Source organism: Ursus maritimus, unplaced genomic scaffold (genome assembly GCF_017311325.1).
Source record: "Ursus maritimus isolate PB19 unplaced genomic scaffold, ASM1731132v1 scaffold_6, whole genome shotgun sequence".
NCBI lineage: Eukaryota > Metazoa > Chordata > Mammalia > Carnivora > Ursidae > Ursus > Ursus maritimus.
This window is the reverse complement of record NW_024426774.1, coordinates 19,025,595-19,042,781: the sequence shown is the minus strand read 5'-3', so window position 1 is coordinate 19,042,781 and position 17,187 is coordinate 19,025,595. Positions and strand designations below refer to the sequence as shown.

Below are 17,187 nucleotides of genomic sequence, written 5' to 3'. Positions count from 1 at the left end.
TGGCCTGCACGGTGGCCCCTGTCTCTGGAGACCACACAGGAGTCCAGGCAAGTGTCCCCTCTCCCCCACTAGCAGGGTCCGAGTTCTGGGCTGCCCCTGGGTCTGTGTGATTTCTGCACTGTCGCAGAGATACGACCTGGTGGTGACTTGTTAGCCTGGCTCCCCTCCCCCCATGCCCTGCTTCCTTCGCGAGTAGAAAACTTAAGAGACTCTGGGGATGCTGGCTCGGAGCCTGTTTTCACATTGGAAGGTGTGGTTTAAAGAGATGCCGGTCTTTGAGCTCCCTGTGAATGTCCACAGCCCTTAGCTGAAGACAGCAAAGCGCTTCTGCCCCGTGATACCAGTCACTCCCAGGGGACCTGAGCGCCCTGGCCGTCGGAGCTCTTGGGAGGACTGTTTACCCTTGACCTTCCCCGCATTTAGCTTGGGGACTTGCAGAGATGCCGGGTGACTGTTCTTTGAGTGAGGTGGTGACCATGTCTTCAGATGGGGCAGCTCGTGCGGGTCTCTCGTCTAAACGGTAGCTGCCCGGCCCAGGCACATGGCAGCACGGGAGCGTCCCGATTTCACGTGTCGTGGCCCTTCGCCCTCTCGTCAGGGAGAGGGGAGCTGTGTGGGCCCTGACCTCCCGGGGCCAGTGGGGCAGGTTCTCCTGCTCCTCGTTTCCTTCCTTCTGCTTCCTCTTCTGCTCAGCTGGTCAGGCCAGGATGGGCATCTGTTGGGGTCCATTGACCTTTTTTTGGCTTTTAAGTGGCCTGGAAGCTCCAAGAATCTGGAGAAATCAGATGTGTTTGTGGACAGCTGTGCATCTGCTCACAGCCTGTGATGGGTTGTAGTGACTGTGTGTGTGTGTGAGTACGTACGGTACGTACAGAGGACACACGCGGGCATGCACAAGGACACGGCATGCAAACACTATGTGCTTGCTTCGTGCGGACGCCACACACAGCACCCAGCTACCTGGGCACTGCTGATTGCTCTCTCCATGTTAGGTCTCCGTCCCTCCCTCCCTCCCTCCGCCCCTTTACAAGGATGTTGTAGAAACCTAGCTTCTCATCAGCCAAGCTCCTGTCTCCAAATCCCTGCTGGCCGCTGTGCTGTAATTAACTCCTGAAAGCCTCGTCAGGGCCCCTGGAGTAGCGCGGGCCTCCTGCTTCTGTCTCGGTCCCCAGCCCGCACAAAGGCGAGGCCTGGCCTGAGTCACTGCTGAGAAGGGGGCTTGACTGATTCCTTCCCAGAGCCTGGTGGAGGCCCCGCGGACAGCCTGCCCTGGTCAGGGGCTCATGGCCCGCCTGAGCAGTGCGGGGAATACCTGTTTACAGATCCCTACCCGGGCCCAGGACACACGCTGCACCCCAGCCGGTTCCCCAACCCCGCCCCACCTCTGCACAGTGCCCCAGACACACCTGCACCCCAGCCGGTCCCCGCCCCCACCCCACCTCTGCACAGCACCCAGGGCGGGCCTCTGGTTCTTCTCCCCCAGATCTGCATTGCTTTTTTGGTCTATCCAGAAAGCCTGCTAGAAATTTTCAGGGCTTGTTCTTTCTTTTGCCTCATTTGGTTCTTTTCCCAGAGAGGGTCGAGGCCTTGACTTGGTGTGCGTGTATTTTTAGGCTAGCCATCAAAGCCCTGCAGGACTGGGGAGAGACCACGTGAGGCAGCTTCCCCACCTTCTCCATCTCTCTGCGTGGACCCGTATGGCAGGGCCCCGGGCCTCGGCTTGGCGAGTCTGGCCGGTCCCCGTGCCCTGAGCCAGGCTCCCATCCTGTGGTTGACCCCCTCCTGTAGCCTCCTCACGCAGCATCCGGGGCGGAGCTCACTAGCTCTCAGGGCAGCACATTCTCTGTTTGAACTGCTTGGACTCCTAGGACATTTTTCCGGTCCAGAAGCAGCAGTCTGTTCCAAAGCCTTCCCTCACTGGCTTCCTCTCGTGGCAACCTCCGGAGCAGGCGCCATCCCTTTTCCACACAGCCTCAGGCTGGAAGGTTGCTCCGTGTGGCTGCGGAGCCCGCGCTCCACGGGGTGGGTTCCCAGCCCCTCGGCCCGCCTCTGATGCCTGGCCTCAGGCTCCTGGCCCTGTGGTCTCTCCGGATGAGGGGCTAGGGGAACTGTTTCCTTGGGGCAGTCCTCCTCGAATGCTCCTAAAGGGGCGCTTCCAAACCTTAACGTGGTCACGAGTCCCCTGAGGGCATCTGGGCCTCATGAGGAACCAGCCTCGGCTGAGGCTGAGGCTGCCGCTCCCAGGGCCAGACTGGACTGTGGGGCCCGAGGTCCCGAGGGCTGGGCTCAGTGGAACCAGGGACCTCCCTGACCCCAGATGTCCGGGGAGGGACTCACCACCGATTTCTGCTCCCCCAAGTTGCAGTGTCGAATGATGCCACGATTCCCGTAGTAACCATCCTGGGCCCCTTGCGGGCGGTTGGGCGGCCTCACGCTGCCCGTGTGCCGTGGGGGAGGCCTGCTGGGGCCACCACAGCTGGCCTCTGTCACCGCTTTGGGGTGACTCAGCATCGCCGAGCCCTCACGTTTGGCCCTGTTGGTTACATTCAGGGTCCACTGCCCGTCAGGGAGACCAGGCCTCACAGCATTGGCCCCTTTCTCCTCCCCTCAGCCTGTGAGGAGGGGGTACGGAGGCTGAGGGAGGTCACCGTGGCCTGCCCAGGGTCTGAGCTGGAGAGCCAGGGGTCTCCCTCAGTAGCACCCATCAGAAGGAATGCCCGCAGCTGCCACTAGCCCTGGCCTGGCCTCCCTGAGGTCCAAAGGTGGTCTGGTCTGCTGCTGGGCCACGTGCCCAGGCACCCACAGAGGTCTCGGCTGCGTCCGCTTCTGCAGGGAGGACCCACGTCAGGAGCAGCCGGATGTCCCCACTCAACTCCGTAAGCCCTGGGGCGGCACCGAAAGGGTCCCAGTGGGTGGGCCCACTGCGAGGGTCCTCACGGGGGCTTCTAGAGCAGCATCGTCAGGTCCTTACCAGGGAGGATTTGGGCACTTCGTGTTCCTTCACATTTGCAGAACAGCGTCCAATGTGGATGAGAGAATCCGTGTGTGAAAAGCACATCCTTTGGTGAAAAAATCCCACCCGTTCTTTCGGTCCAGGAGCCCTGGGTTCTAGTTCTGGATCCGTCGCTGACTCTGGGGAACCTGGGATCAGCCGCTTACCCCCTCCGCGCCTTGGCTGGTTACCTGCAGGATGGAGGCGTATTACCCATACAGGAGAACAGAGGGCGGATGAGGAAGAAGAGGGACAGTGTTGAAATTGGTCAGTAGTGTTCGTTTGCCTGGTGAGAGGCGATATTTGAGAACTACAGGAAGAAACCAGCTCAGGGCGATAGTTCTGTCCCTTGGCTCCCTGAGAGGACCCCTGCCACCTCCCCCTTGTGCTGTGGGGCGGGGGTCCCCTCCTGGCTTCGAACCTGGCCCTCCGTCTCCTTTCTCAGCTTCCATCCAGGTGGACGTGGGAGTCCAGAGAGAGCCCAGTGGACTTGCACGGAGGGCCCTTCCCTTTCTAAGAAATCTGGTCATTACAGCCAAGCTGGGGTCAGGGTCACAGCTGGCGGCAACAGGAAGTTTTGTGTTTATTTCCAGTTTAAAAAGTACGTTTAAAAAGCAGCAGCATAACCATATAGCAGTTTTCCCGTTTTCTCTGGACCCCATTCGCCAGGTCAGGTTACCCTGTTCTCTCTCGCACGTACTCTTCTGCCGTGATTCCAGGGCACGCGTGGGTCTGCCGTCCCGTTCTCAGGATGCGGTGTTGGGTCCTTTTCTCTTTGGTCGTGTTCTCATCATGGCACTTGTCATTATGGTCGTTTCTGAGGTTCGTCCGAAGGATGTGTCCCAATTGGATGAGCCACTTGCTGGGCATTTGGGCCTTCTCGTCTTTTCCACAGCGTGAGTGATGTTGCATTGAAGTTCTTCTGGTTTGTATTTTTTTTTTTTTACTTCTCTTGGATTATTTCTGTTGGAAAAATTCCCAGAAGAGCCATTAATGGGTCAGAGGCTTGGAACATTCGTATGACTCCCGAAACATATAGTAGTCGCTATTTTAGGAAGAGTGGGCTCTGCTTCTCTGCTGGGGAGACCAAGCCACATCCCTCAGCTGCTGTGGGTGGCCCTGTACCCCTGAAGAGGCCTGGCTGTGTTTTCAGGGAAATTGGAGCTGTGGTCCGGGGCACGGGGCACCTCACAGGACTGGATTGGTTCCCATGGAACCCAGAGAGGCTCTTCTGGAAGGGCAGGGCTCTGAGGTGGGGTCTGAGCACGCAGGAAAGGCCTGACCATGTGGGTGCTGGCCACTGGGGCTGCATAGGCCGGTTGGCTGGGAGCCCAGCACAGCACTGCGACTTTCCTAATCCTCGGTGTCACTCATCCCCTCCCTGCGCACACACCCGAGTGCCCTCTTCCTCAGGCTGGCGGCCTCTGCCCAGTCCTCACACATTTACCTCCTCCTCCCCTTAGCAAGCACCTGCATGCACGTGTGACGGGGTCAGGGAGGGGATGGAGGGACAGAGGGATAGCAAGGCTGAGACATGCATGGAAGGAAGGCGGGACCCATCTGTCTCCCCTTCATCATTGTGCCCGGACCAGACAGAGTTCCTGGGCCTGGCCGAGTGACCCCAAGGACTTTCTCCTCACCCTGGACACCCCACTGGGGTTCTTAACCTATAATAAACCTGTGGCCAGCTTCGAAGCCCAAAGGAAGTTTAGGCCTTGTCTTCCTGAGGCACGTGCTGTCCCCAAACCCTCAGAAACCCTTCTCAGGTGACAGACCAGCTGCAGCAATATTGAGCACCTGCTGTATGCAGGCACTGTTCTTAGCGCCCTACAGTGAGGAGTCACTTCGTCCTCCTGCTTTACCAACGAGGAAACCAAGGCACGGGGCAGTTAGCAGCTGCCTGGTGTCACACAGTGAGTCGGCGGCGGGGCAGGGGTCTGAGCTAGGCCGTGGGGCCCAGAGCCCAGGCTCTTTACGGCCGCACCCTCCTGTCCCTGCCTGCCTGCCTTCCTGCCCCTGCACTGGCGGCCTTCTCCCGGCCGGACTCCAGCAGCTCTCCCCCTAGGCCGCCCTGAGAGCCGGCAGGACCCCAGGGCTCGGGCTCATCTGGAAAACCCTCCTAGTGGCTCCTGTGCTTCCCAGGCCCAGCACTTGCTCCTGCACGGGCTTAGTTCGGTGTCAGAAGGCCCCTCACCACACGCTGGCGGGGGGCACGGGTGTGCTGAGCACCAGGGTCCCAGAGCACCCGACGGGCTGTGCCCCGTGCTACCTCCTGGGCTCGGGGGGCCACGGCACACCGGGGTGGTCTTGGCCTCTCATTCCTCTGCGATGGTGCCCCTCGCGGGGTTGTTGGCAGTGAGAGCCACACAGCTGTGCAAATGGGAGAATAACGGTAACCGCCTTGGTGCTTCGGGCTAGAGCCAGTGCCAGGCACGCCGGGCTGAGGGACACCTGCCTGGTCATGGCAGTGTGACTCGCCACAAGAAGGAGCGCCAGGTGAGAGGGGCCGTCCTGTGGTGCGGTGGGCGAGCCGGGGTGGGGGGTGGCTCTGGCCTGCAGACGGTCGTGGGAGCAGAAGGGAAGGGGCTGCCCCTACAGCAGAGCTGTCTTCTCCCAGAGCGGGTGAGGCCCCAGCCCTCTGCCTGATGGGGGGAGCACGGGCCCGGACCCTTGGGGGCCTCGCCCAGAGCAGAGGAGCGGAACCTCCACACCTTGGTTCTCCTGCCCCAGAGAAGGTGTGTTTAAAACCCAGAGCTGAGTCCTCTGGCCTTAACACTGAACATAGCAGAGAGTAAGAGCCAGTGGGGGCCCCTCACCCTCCCAGGCCCTTCGTGGGAGGTGAGGTCCCCTACTCCTGTACCCCCCCGGCTGGCGTCCCACAGACTGTTTCTCTGTGTGCGGTAATCCCAGGCACTGAGGACCAGGCAGCAGCCCTGGTTTTCCGGCCACCCCTGCACCCAGGTGGCTCCCAGGCAGGCTAGACGCAGTACTCCTGGACCTCCTGTGTCCCTCTCTCCGTGTCCGCTCTGTCCGTCAGCCGACCTCTGTGGTCCCTCAGAAGCACCCCACCACAGGGGCCAGACCCAGCTGCGCCTCTCCGTCCCCTCCTGTTACCCGCCTCCCACCCGCACTTCTCCTGAGCTGACCTCAGCTCTTGCTGCATCGCCCCGCAGGCCTCGGCTTAGCCTCACCGTGGCCACACTTCTCTTAGCCCCGCAAACCTCAGCTGCAACCTCGAGCTTCTCCCCACCGGCCTTCACCAGACCCGTCCTCACCTGCCTCCCAGCTCGGGGCACAGGGCAGTGCGCCCTTGCTGACGCGGCGCCCTGCCTAGGCTTCTCTGTCTGGCTTCACCTGCTCCCGGGGGTGTCGCCTGCCCCGTCTCCCCGCTGCTCAGCTGGACCCGCGCTGCAGGCCCAGCCCCCAAGCCGGCTCAGCGTCTGCCTGCCGCACATCCCAAACCAGCCCTGTCTGTCCCCTCATGTCTCTCTGCGTCTCTGTTCCTTACTTCATATCCAGAGGCCCAAGCCTCGGGCCTGTCCTGCCTGCATGGTGCAAGCAGCCCCCAAGCCCCACTCTGCTCGGATGACGGCTAACTGGTCACCCTGCCCCGCCCTGCCGTGTCACCCCCTCTGCTCTGGTCCTTCTCTGCCTGGCGCACGAGGCCCTTCATGGTGCAAAACGGGGGTCAGCAGACGTTTTCTGGAAAGGGCCAGAAGAGCCCTTTCAGTTTTGCAGGCCATATGTTCTCTGTCACAACAACTCAGCGCTGCTGTTGTGGGGAGAAGACAGCCATAGATGACACGTAAACAAGTGAGCATGGCTGGGCACCAGCAGGACTTCATTTGTGCAAACAGGCAGCAGCGGGATTCGGCCGGCAGGTGGCAGTGCGCTGACCCCCCGCCCGCCGACCTACCTCTGGAGCTGCAGTTTCCCGTTTCTGCCTCCGCTGAAAGACCTGCAGGTCCCCGAACCTGGGGTCCTGAGGTCTCTGTGCCTTGTCTATGCAGCTCCCTTGGACAAGATGTTCTTAGCATCTCAGTCTTCAAGCCTCACTTCCAGGAAGTCCTCCTGATTGCCCCCAACACACTTGGCTGATTCTGGCACCCTTCTTTCTTACTCCCCTGCTGTCCCTCACTTGACTTGGCACTTGCTAAACTGCACTGCAGTGGGCATGCTTACCTGTCCCCCCAGGAGACCCTCACCCCTCCGAGGGCAGAGACTCACTCCTTTGGTAGCATTGGTACCCAGCATGCTACCTGGCATGTAGTAGGTCTTCAGTCACGGTGAACCAGGATGTACCCAGTGTGCTGCCTGGCACGTAGTAGGTCTTCACTCGTGCTGAGTCAGGATTCTTGAATGATCTGTGCAGGGTGGGGCTGGGGGCTCCCAGTACAGGAGCTAGAAGAGAAGAGACCCCTGTAGGCACTGTCACCTTCCCTGTGGCCGGGAGGTGCTCTGGAGGTGCAGACCCAAGCGTGGGTTTCTTCATGGGTGTCTGACTCTCGTCAGGGCCCTGAAGATGCTCCGTCACAGGAAGCTGCTGCTGTGGGCCTCTGGCTGCTTCCCGACGTGGGGTCCGTGCTGGAAGGCCCGGGCAGAAGGTCAGCTAGCTCTGGCTGACGTCTGTCGCCGGAGGTATCTGAACCTGCCCCTAGAAAGGTACAGGCCGGACCCTGCCTCCCCACTAACCCTGTCCTCCTCCTCCCAGGAGAACCTTATGCTCTCCATCCTGCCCAAGCACGTGGCTGACGAGATGCTGAAGGACATGAAGAAGGACGAGAGCCAGAAGGACCAGCAGCAGTTCAACACCATGTACATGTACCGGCACGAGAACGTCAGGTGCGCTGGCCCGCAGCCCCCAGGCTCCGAGCGCAGGACGGGGGCCGGGCTTTGTGGGGTCGGCTGTGCTCTGTGGCGTTCCAGAGTCTTCCCCCAGGACTAGAAGCCGGGCCATCCCCGCTGTGTGAGCCTCAGCCCCTGCAGGAGCGGTGTCGCAGACCGATGTGGGGGCTGAGACATCTGGGCTGTGTGGTCTGGCCCCATCATCATACAGACATCACCCAGGGCGGGGAGGTGACATCCAGGAGGCCACCCAGCCATTCAGGGCCAGCACTGGGGCTAACAGCCATGCTCCTTTCAGGAGGGGTGGGTTCATCCTGGGGCCAGGAGCAGACAGCATGGGGGAAGGAGGCCCCGTAGAGGAGGGGCCCACAAAGATAAGCTAAACCTCAGAGCCCCGAATTCACCCTGGAAGTGCCTGGGTCTCACTGCTTTGGGGCCTGAGTAAAGACCCACCCCGCCGGGATCCTGGCTGCCCGTGGTCGGGAGCAGGAGCTGGCCAGGGAGCCAGGCACGCTGCCTGGAGCCTCACAGCCGCGGCCCTCCCTCCTCTCGCAGCATCCTCTTTGCGGACATCGTGGGCTTCACCCAGCTGTCTTCTGCCTGCAGTGCCCAGGAGCTCGTGAAGCTGCTCAACGAGCTCTTTGCCCGCTTCGACAAGCTGGCAGCCGTGAGTACCCGGGCCTCGCTCGGCTTTCGGGGTCGGGGGCCGCCGTCGGGGCGTGGGCCTGGCCCTCCCTGGCTCGCCTGGTTTCCTCCCCCCGTGTCAAGGAGAGACTCAGAGCCACCCCCACACCCGGTCCTTTCAGAAATACCACCAGCTGCGGATTAAGATCCTAGGCGACTGTTACTACTGCATCTGCGGCCTGCCCGACTACCGGGAGGACCACGCCGTCTGCTCCATCCTCATGGGGCTCGCCATGGTGGAGGCCATCTCGTGAGTGGGGGGCTCTGGGTGGGGGACACTGGACCACAGGAGAGGCAGGCCTTCCGTGGTCTGTCGTGAGGGCCCAGCGCACCCCAGGCCTCCACGTCATGTGGGTGTTGTCGTTGGTCAGCAGGCGGCTCAGCCCCAGTTCTGGGAAGTGGGGCCATGACTCCCCTTCCTCATCGCTGAGGGGCTGTAAGCCTTCCATGGCCTCCAGGGGCCCAGCCTCCATCCGCTGTGGCTTTCTGGAGAAGTGACAGTCATGGTGAAGTCTGTCACACCCCTCACATTCGTTTGGATCCCCCCGCCCCCCAGGTCTCCATTCCTTCTCTCAGTGTTTTCTCACTGTGAGCCTCCAGGCCCATCTCTGGTCAGAAAGTCTGTATGTGGCAGTGTGGGACTGGAACCCTCCGCTCTGGGCTCCGGCCAGGGCTCCAGTCTCCACTGCTCTGAGCTGTGAGGACATTGCCCTCTCTCCTCACACTCCCCGTCGCTGTCACACCAAAGACACCTTGGAGGCCCTACCAGGGAGCCTCTGGCTCGATCAGGCCCCAGGAGGAAAGGGGGCTCCTTGCTGAGGCTTCTTCCCTCAACCAGGATGGGGGGACAGGTGGGGTCACCTTGCCACCCGAGGGCCGTTCTGCACTGTGACCATCTTCGGGGTTAGAGCGCCTCCGATGCTGGTCTAGAAGCAGATGCTGTGCTTGGGGTGGGGGCGGGGGGGCTAGTTCAGGATCACTCGCCTCCACTTCCCTCACCACGTGACCCTGGCACGGTGCCCAGCACAGGTGGACGCAGGGCGGTAGCGGCCCTCACTCTGCCGTTTCCTGCCCGCACCCCCGTCCCACGAGCCTGTGATGCGGAGTCCGGGCGCAGGCCGGCCCGCTGGACCTCTAGCCACAGGCTACTCAGCTCAAGCGCAGGCCGAGAGCGGTGGGGTGCCGGGGGGTCCCCTCGGCCTGGAGGGGAAGAAAGCATGTGCAGAACTCCTCCCACGGGGCACGGAGGGTCGGCCACCTTGCTGCGGCCACGCCTGAGCCCGCCTCCTCCCTGTGTGCCTGGCAGGTACGTGCGGGAGAAGACGAAGACTGGGGTGGACATGCGCGTGGGGGTGCACACGGGCACCGTGCTGGGGGGCGTCCTGGGCCAGAAACGCTGGCAGTACGACGTGTGGTCTACCGACGTCACTGTGGCCAACAAGATGGAGGCCGGAGGCATCCCCGGGTGAGCAAGCGTCCCTTCCTGGCGGGGAGGTGCGGGTGCCGAGGGAGGGCACCGTCCACCCCTCGGGGCTGTGGCTCAGACGAGAGACCCCCCAGAGCAGCGTTCCTCCTTGGGGGGACTGCCCCCTGGGCCCGAGCCCGGCTGCCTGGGCCTCTGCGGTGGGGTGCTGTCTCGCCCCTCTGTCCACCGTGGGGTCGCATGCCCACACGGGGCGGTGGGGGGGGGGCTCCTGGAGGGCGCTGAGCCAGGGGAGCAGGCTCCGAGGCAGGGGCTTGCGGTGACAGCGCACCTGTCCAACTGGCTGAGCTTTTCCGCAGAACCGGCCAGCAGGGTGGACGGGCTGACGACGAGCCACACATTCCCCACCCGGCTCAGGGAGTGCCCCTCGGGGGCAGTCACGATTCTGTCCCTCCGCGGTGACACCCTAGAAACGCGTTTATTACCCCGACAGCAGGTGTTGCCCTAGGAACCCGCAAAGCACACAGCGGTAGGACCTCATGACAGAGTCGAGGGAGGCTTCCCCCTTTCCTTATCCCCCTCAGGGCTCTGGGCAGCCTGAGAACGTCTCCTTCCTGCCTCATGGACGTAGCGCTGAGGCTCCAAGGGGTGGGGGGCCTCCCCCGGGGTCTGCCGGCCCCCTGCTGACGGGCCCTGGGCCCCGGCCTCTCGCTACCGTGCAGGCGTGTGCACATCTCCCAGAGCACCCTGGACTGCCTGAAGGGCGAGTTCGATGTGGAGCCGGGCGACGGGGGCAGCCGCTGTGAGTACCTGGACGAGAAGGGCATCGAGACCTACCTCATCATCGCGTCCAAGCCAGAGGTGAAGAAGACAGCCGCCCAGCACGGCCTCGGTGGCCCGGTGAGTCCCCCGCCCGCCCCGGACAGGCCACGGGAAGGGGGTTCGAGAAGCGGGGCTGGTAGAAGAGTGGACAGGGCCGTGGGGGGCACCCCGGTGGGGGCACCACGGGGGCAGGGGGTGGAGAAGCAGGCTCTGGGGGAAGGAGTGCGCGTGGCTCCGGCAGGTTGACGTTGAGGTGGCCAGAGGGAAAGCCCCCGGAGATGTCAGTGGCCCCTGGATGGTGGCTGGTGGGGGCATAGGCCCCCCTACAGTTGGAGCCGTGGGAGAGACGGGGGGGGGGGTACCCAGGGAGAGAGTTCCCAGAGCCGGTGAGGATGCAGGGGGCAGGCAGTGGGGTTGGCTTGGTCACGGAGGAGGGGGACCGAGGCGGGGAAGGTTTGCTGGGTGGGAGATGAAGAAAGAACAGGACGGAAGCAGTGAAGGCGTCCTGCCGTCCTGCCCTGGTCTCGCCTCTGTGCCGCTTCCCTGCATCTCATCAGACCCGATGCCCAGGGCGGCTGCCCCAGCTTCTCCCACCCCCCACCCGCCTCCTGACGGGCTCTCTGGTTAGGAGCTACCAGGGGCCGCCACAGGACCGGAGCCCTCTGCCACCCTCTGCTGAACCCGGGAACTCTTACTCCTCGCAGCCTTGTACTGCGGAACCCACCAGTCGTGCGAGTTGAGCGACTAGGGATTCTGATGCTCTCGGGGATGGCGTGCGGTCTGAGACCGTCCCATGGCTGAGGCTTTGCCTGGTAACGGCAAAACAGAGTGTGAGCTGGTCTGGGGAGGCTTCAGGGGCTGTGGCTGAAGACGTGACCCCTGGGGAAGTTTTAAAAGGGAACTACACACCTTCTCCCCTCCCTACGAGAAAATGTGTGTGATGACTAGCAAATCAAACAGAAATGAAAGATTCATGGTTAACTCTAATCACAACCACTGTTCAGGGAGGGCTTCCATGCGGCCATTACCTCACTCCTCAAGGCGACCCTGCGGGAAGGGGGCTGCTGTCACACCCACTTTGCAGAGGAGGAAGCTGAGGCCCAGAACTTGGCACAAGTTGCAGATCTAGTAGGTGGCGGAGCGGGGCCCGTGCCCCCGACGTGCCGGCCGCACCGCATCCCAGATGTGCGTGGGTCCCTCCCGCGTGCAGCTCGCACAAACTCAGCCCCGGGAGGGACGCACAGGCGGGTAGGACCCCACCTCACTCCGGGTGATTTAAAATCCCCCTAGGCTCCAGTGTTAGAGCAAAGGACAGTTCAAGGTGTTTTGTGCTGAGCTACAGTTAAATGCTGCAAAGAACTCAAGAAAGTTGGAAGCTGTCTCAGAAAATCAGGAACTGCCAGGGTAGAAAGTAGAGCCTCATGAAAGACTTGACCTTGCCTCAAAATTAACGAGTCCTTCGTATTTTTGAGAGTGCTAGGTGCAGAACTTTAATATATTCCCGAGAACAAATTAAAAATGTGTCTTCTAAGCTGTTCTACAAGACAGTAACTGACAATAATTGAAGAAATCAGCTACTTCTGTAGAGTGGTAGGAAATTTATAATTTCTGGCATATAAAATTTTTAATAAATCGAGAAATGCAATTCTTTTCAAAAATTACCCACAAGTTGAGTTTTACCAGGGACCACTTTGAGGTCACAAAGCAGTCAGGTAGGTCTCTGGGACCACACTCGTTCCGGTTTGTTCTCATCTCGTATTTTATTTTGCTTATTCCGACAAGCCTTGCATGGTGTGTAGTTTGGATCAGGCATTGCTCGCCGCGCCTGACGCGCTTCCGAGGGTGCAGATGGGGCAACTGAGGCGCAGGGAGCCCGGGCAGAGCGGGCTTTGTGAGGCTGTTGCGCTCGAGTCATTCCTCAACTTCCAGAGGAGAGTCGAGCTCGAGGTTGCATCGCTGGCGGCGTGAGCGCCGGAGCCCTGGGTGGGTAGGAGCGCGTCCGTGCGGAGGATGCTGCCTGCCCAGGGCGGCGCAGGCGATGGAGGTCGGCAGAGTGACCTTGCCGCCTTGAGTGCCCCGTCACGCAATGAGCCAGCCCTGTTTCCGGTGGAAACACGGACAGTGTTCTCTCAACTCTTCTTTCAGTGACGTGTTATGGCCGTTGAGGTTTTCAATATTTTTGTAAAGTTGACTTTTAACTTTCTTAATGCCCCTGCCTAAAAAACGTAAATTTCTCGAAGTAGAATGGCTAAGGGGTCTGCACGTTGGCAGTTTTACCCCATCCCCACGCACCTCCTGCTGGCCCCCCTGGGGGCACCCTCACTGCCCGGCTCTGTACCCGCATCGGCCCCCTCTCAGCTTTGTAGGGGCTCCTTGTTGACTGGAGCGGTGACCCCCTGCTCGGGTGATGGTCAGCCAGGCCCACGCTCTGCTTGCACTCGCTGCCCCATGGCCTGGGGCTCCTTTGCACCAGCTTCTCTCTCTTCCTGGGGGGCCCCCATCCCCCCTAGAGCTGCAGGATTCACTCCTTCAGTTCATCACTGAAGTGTCATCCTCACAGTGACACCTCCCCTGACCTCCCCGTTACCGTCTCGCTCCCCAGTGATCCCCTGCCCCTTTCCCGCTTTCCCTTTCTCCGAGCACTTACCCTTCTTACGTACTGTACTAATTTGACCTGTTTTCCTGCTGTCTGCCTTTCCTCACTAGAATGTGAGTTCACACAGGACGTTTCGTGTGTCACACAGTAGGGACTCAGCAAACGCTTGTGAAATGAGTGGACTGTTTGCCGTGTTGCAGGGTTTAACTTACTCTGTCCGGGAAAAGGACTCGTCACTGGGGAAACGGGCTTATGGGATTCATTCAGACTTCTAGAAGGCATTCGACAGGTTCTACAGCCGAAAAGGACCTCTGTGGATCACCGTGTTGAGTAACTCTTTTAGAAATGGGAGTTGGAATGAGAGGGTCTTTCTCTGCTTAGAAAAAGTCTCACAGTAGAAGTAGATACCAGGAGTGTGCAGCATTTTAAAAGTAACGTTCTAGAGCAGGAGTCGGGTAGTGACATTTCTTAGTCTACAGGCGTCTAAACTCTAGAGGCGGGATTCGGACTGATAGACCAGCCAGGTCTGTGGGGGCAGGTGGGCAGCTGCCCGCGTCTGGTGTGTGACGGCCGCTGCTTTCCGCGGCAGGCCCTGCTGAACGGAGCCCCGGCTTCCTCCAAGCCCAGCTCGCCCGCCCTCATCGAGACCAAGGAGCCCAATGGGAGCATCCACACCGGCGGCTCCACATCGGAGGAGCCCGAGGAGCAGGAGACCCAGGTGCGTGCAGGCTGAGGGCCGGGCGGTGGCAGGGGACAGGGAGGTGAAGGTTGCTGTGGGGAACGTCCTGTGCGGGAGTAGGAGACCCGGCCACTGGCCCGGGCTCTGTTCCTTCTCAGCAGCGTCACCTTGGGTGTCACCGCCTACCCTGTTCCCACTGTCTCCTCAGTGGTTACCGGGGTGGGGGTGGGTACAGTCCCAAGAGGTGCTCAGCTCTGAGGCCTTGTCTAGCCCTCCCGTCCCAGAACCCTGTGGCTTTGAGGGCAGTGAGGACATCCGTGGAAAATTCTGTAGGATCCGATGAGACTGTTTTGGAAGGGAGACTTCAGGGTGGGCTCACCTCTCTGGCGAGGTCCAGACTCCACAAGTCCTGGGCACAGATGGGGGGTTTCCAAAGGAGTGAACGTGCTGTCCCCCGCGGACAGGGTCCATCCTGGGAGAGCATCCAGGACCTGTCCTTTACTCAACAGCTGCCCGAGCACAGTCACTGACAAAGGCAGATGCTCTGGGACGGGACCCTCTGCCTTGCCAAGGCGAGCTTGTTGGCAGCGCCCCCACTCTCACTGCCCCCGTGCCTCCAGACCAGGTGCTGCGGAACAAGAGGGGAGACGGGGCTGAGAGGGAGCTGGGTTCTTCTGGATCACCATGACTTTCACCGACTTCTCCCTAGCGTGACTTTGATAGAAAGTGGAGATATAGCCCGATGTAACTCAGCAACAAGGGAGCAGATGGTTCTAGCAGCCTGCGGTTTTTCTGTTCTCACAATTATTAGCCGTGCTCTCCAGCACGTGCTTCGGGGACAGAGGTTCTTGGTGCTAGAACAGACCTCCCACGTCATTTTACGGAGAACAAAGTTGGAGCTGGGGAACATGAGTGACATGGGTCCTACTGTCAGCCAGTGGCACACCCGAGCTTAAGGCTGGGCTGTCTTGGTTCTGGCTTCCAGATCCATTCTTGGACCCGCACACACAGCTCTGATGGGTTCAGTGTCAGTTGTTATTTGGGCTGATGGCCGTGTAATCACAGTTTGGATTCATATTTTTGGAGCCGATGCTTCTCTTCTATGGGAATAAAAATGGTAGCAGGTACCCCAGCCCCACCACCCCACTAGTGACAAGGTTGTCCCTTCCTCCCCCCAGAACTTCCCCCCTCAGACCTTCCTCCCCGAAATGAACTGGATGTGTGTTCCTTTAAGAGCTCCCTTAAGCCCCAGGGTTGGGGGGTCATTCACCTCCCCAGAGATGCCGATGCGCATGGCTGGGTGTCCCCCCCGCCGGCAGGACTATGCTGCCCCAGCTGCTGTCTTACGAGTTGCTGTTAGGGGCCACGAGGCCTGAAAATCAGGAAGGACTGTGGCTTTGGGTCCAGACCCAACACGTGGGGGCACTGGGAAGACTTCCCACAAAGTGGTTTCTAGAGCCGAGGGCCTAGTCCTGAGTCTGATCCATTTTGTTCCCCTCCCCTGACCACCCTCTTTCCCCGACTCCTCCTGCACCCCTCCCACCTGCCCCCACGTCATGCACCGGCCTGCAGGCCGACAACCCCTCGTTCCCCAACCCGCGCCGGAGGCTGCGCCTTCAGGACCTGGCTGACCGAGTGGTGGACGCCTCCGAGGATGAGCACGAGCTCAACCAGCTACTCAACGAGGCCCTGCTGGAGCGAGAGTCCGCCCAGGTGTAAGTGGCTAGGGCACTCATAGGGCCTAACCTGGGGGTTCAGGAAGTTCACCGTCTTGAGTGGGGCCCCTTCCTGACTGGCCGAGGCAGGTGTGACATTTGTTCCCTGGGGCTTGTGTCCACTGCAGGGTGAAGAAGAGAAACACCTTCCTCCTTTCCATGCGGTTCATGGACCCCGACATGGAAACCCGCTACTCAGTGGAGAAGGAAAAGCAGAGCGGGGCTGCCTTCAGCTGCTCCTGCGTCGTCCTGCTCTGTACGGCCCTGGTCGAGATACTCATCGACCCCTGGTGAGGGAGGGCATGGCGGGAGCCGCCAGGCCAGGGGAAAGGGGACGAGCGTGAGGGGGGCAGGTGCCTCAGCCGGAGCTGCCGCTGGAGCAAAAGCGCGGTCTCTTCCTGGCCTCCAGGGGACGGCGTGGCTGACTGCAGGCCCAGGTGCTGCTAGGACCATGCCCTGGACCCCCTTCTTCCTGTTTTTCCCGGGGTTCTAGGATAGCACTAGCGTCAAAACCAGGACTGAGAAAGCTGAGGGACAGAGAGGGGTGCAGGAGGACGGAGACCCTGGCTGTGTGGGCTTGACCAGTTCTGGGACGAGACAGAAGATGGGGACCCTCCTCAAGCGGTCACAGCACGGGCAGCCTCACCGGCGGGGCGGTGGTTCAGCGAAGACCCAGAGGGAGGGGAGCGGTGGCTGCGAACCAGGCACTGGCTTAGCAGCAGAGGTTTCTCCGGAATCAAACGGTGGGGGTGCGAACAGGGAGGATGTGGAGACCCCGAGTTTCTCAGAGTTGCGAAGATGGGCACGGGAGGCCCTGTTCACCTGGGAAGCTCTGTGCAGCCCTCGGCAGCCGGGGAGCCGCCCTGTCCCATCCTCCCCTTCACGGCACAGTGCTCGCTCCTGAGAACCCCCAAGTTTTTACTGGGCATCTGTGCCCCGGCAGCAGCTGCCGCTGGGGAGGGGCGTGCGTTCCCTGCACTCAGCTGGCAGCCGCCTGACTCGGCCTCTGTCTCGTCTGTGCAGCAGGAGGCATGAGTTGGTGGCGTCATGGGAACGTTCCAGGCGCAGGCATGGAGCCCTTGCCCTTCTCCCTTCTTTCCTCTCCTAGCCCGTCCCCTGGTCTCACTGATCCCTCCGCCCCCCTCCCTGTCGTCTCCCTGTTACAGGCTAATGACAAACTACATGACCTTTGTGGTTGGGGAGGTTCTGCTTCTGATCCTGACAATCTGCTCGCTGGCCGCCATCTTTCCCCGGGTAAGAGCCGCTTTTCCTTTTGGCTCAGAAGCCCTCCGGAAGTGAAGGTGGTAGGGACGGAGTTATGCTGCCCTTGACTCCTTACAAATAGACCGTGGTGTCAGGACGGTCAGGCATTCGTCCATCCATCCATTCATTCCACGTCACTCACTCACATCAGCTGAGCAAGCACGGTGC

At 60.9% G+C, this 17,187-nt stretch overlaps 1 protein-coding gene across 1 annotated transcript in view; it reads left to right on the top strand.

Moving 5' to 3' along the window:
* Positions 1-17,187, top strand: part of ADCY3 (adenylate cyclase 3) — a 40,128-nt gene that overhangs the window by 13,019 nt on the left and 9,922 nt on the right. Inside the window, exons 2-10 of the mRNA XM_040622957.1 lie at positions 7,704-7,834; positions 8,393-8,504; positions 8,644-8,771; positions 9,828-9,986; positions 10,667-10,844; positions 13,952-14,080; positions 15,614-15,756; positions 15,885-16,046; positions 16,923-17,010. Of these exons, the coding sequence (XP_040478891.1) occupies positions 7,704-7,834; positions 8,393-8,504; positions 8,644-8,771; positions 9,828-9,986; positions 10,667-10,844; positions 13,952-14,080; positions 15,614-15,756; positions 15,885-16,046; positions 16,923-17,010 (1,230 nt within the window). The remainder of the gene's footprint in view (positions 1-7,703; positions 7,835-8,392; positions 8,505-8,643; positions 8,772-9,827; positions 9,987-10,666; positions 10,845-13,951; positions 14,081-15,613; positions 15,757-15,884; positions 16,047-16,922; positions 17,011-17,187) is intronic.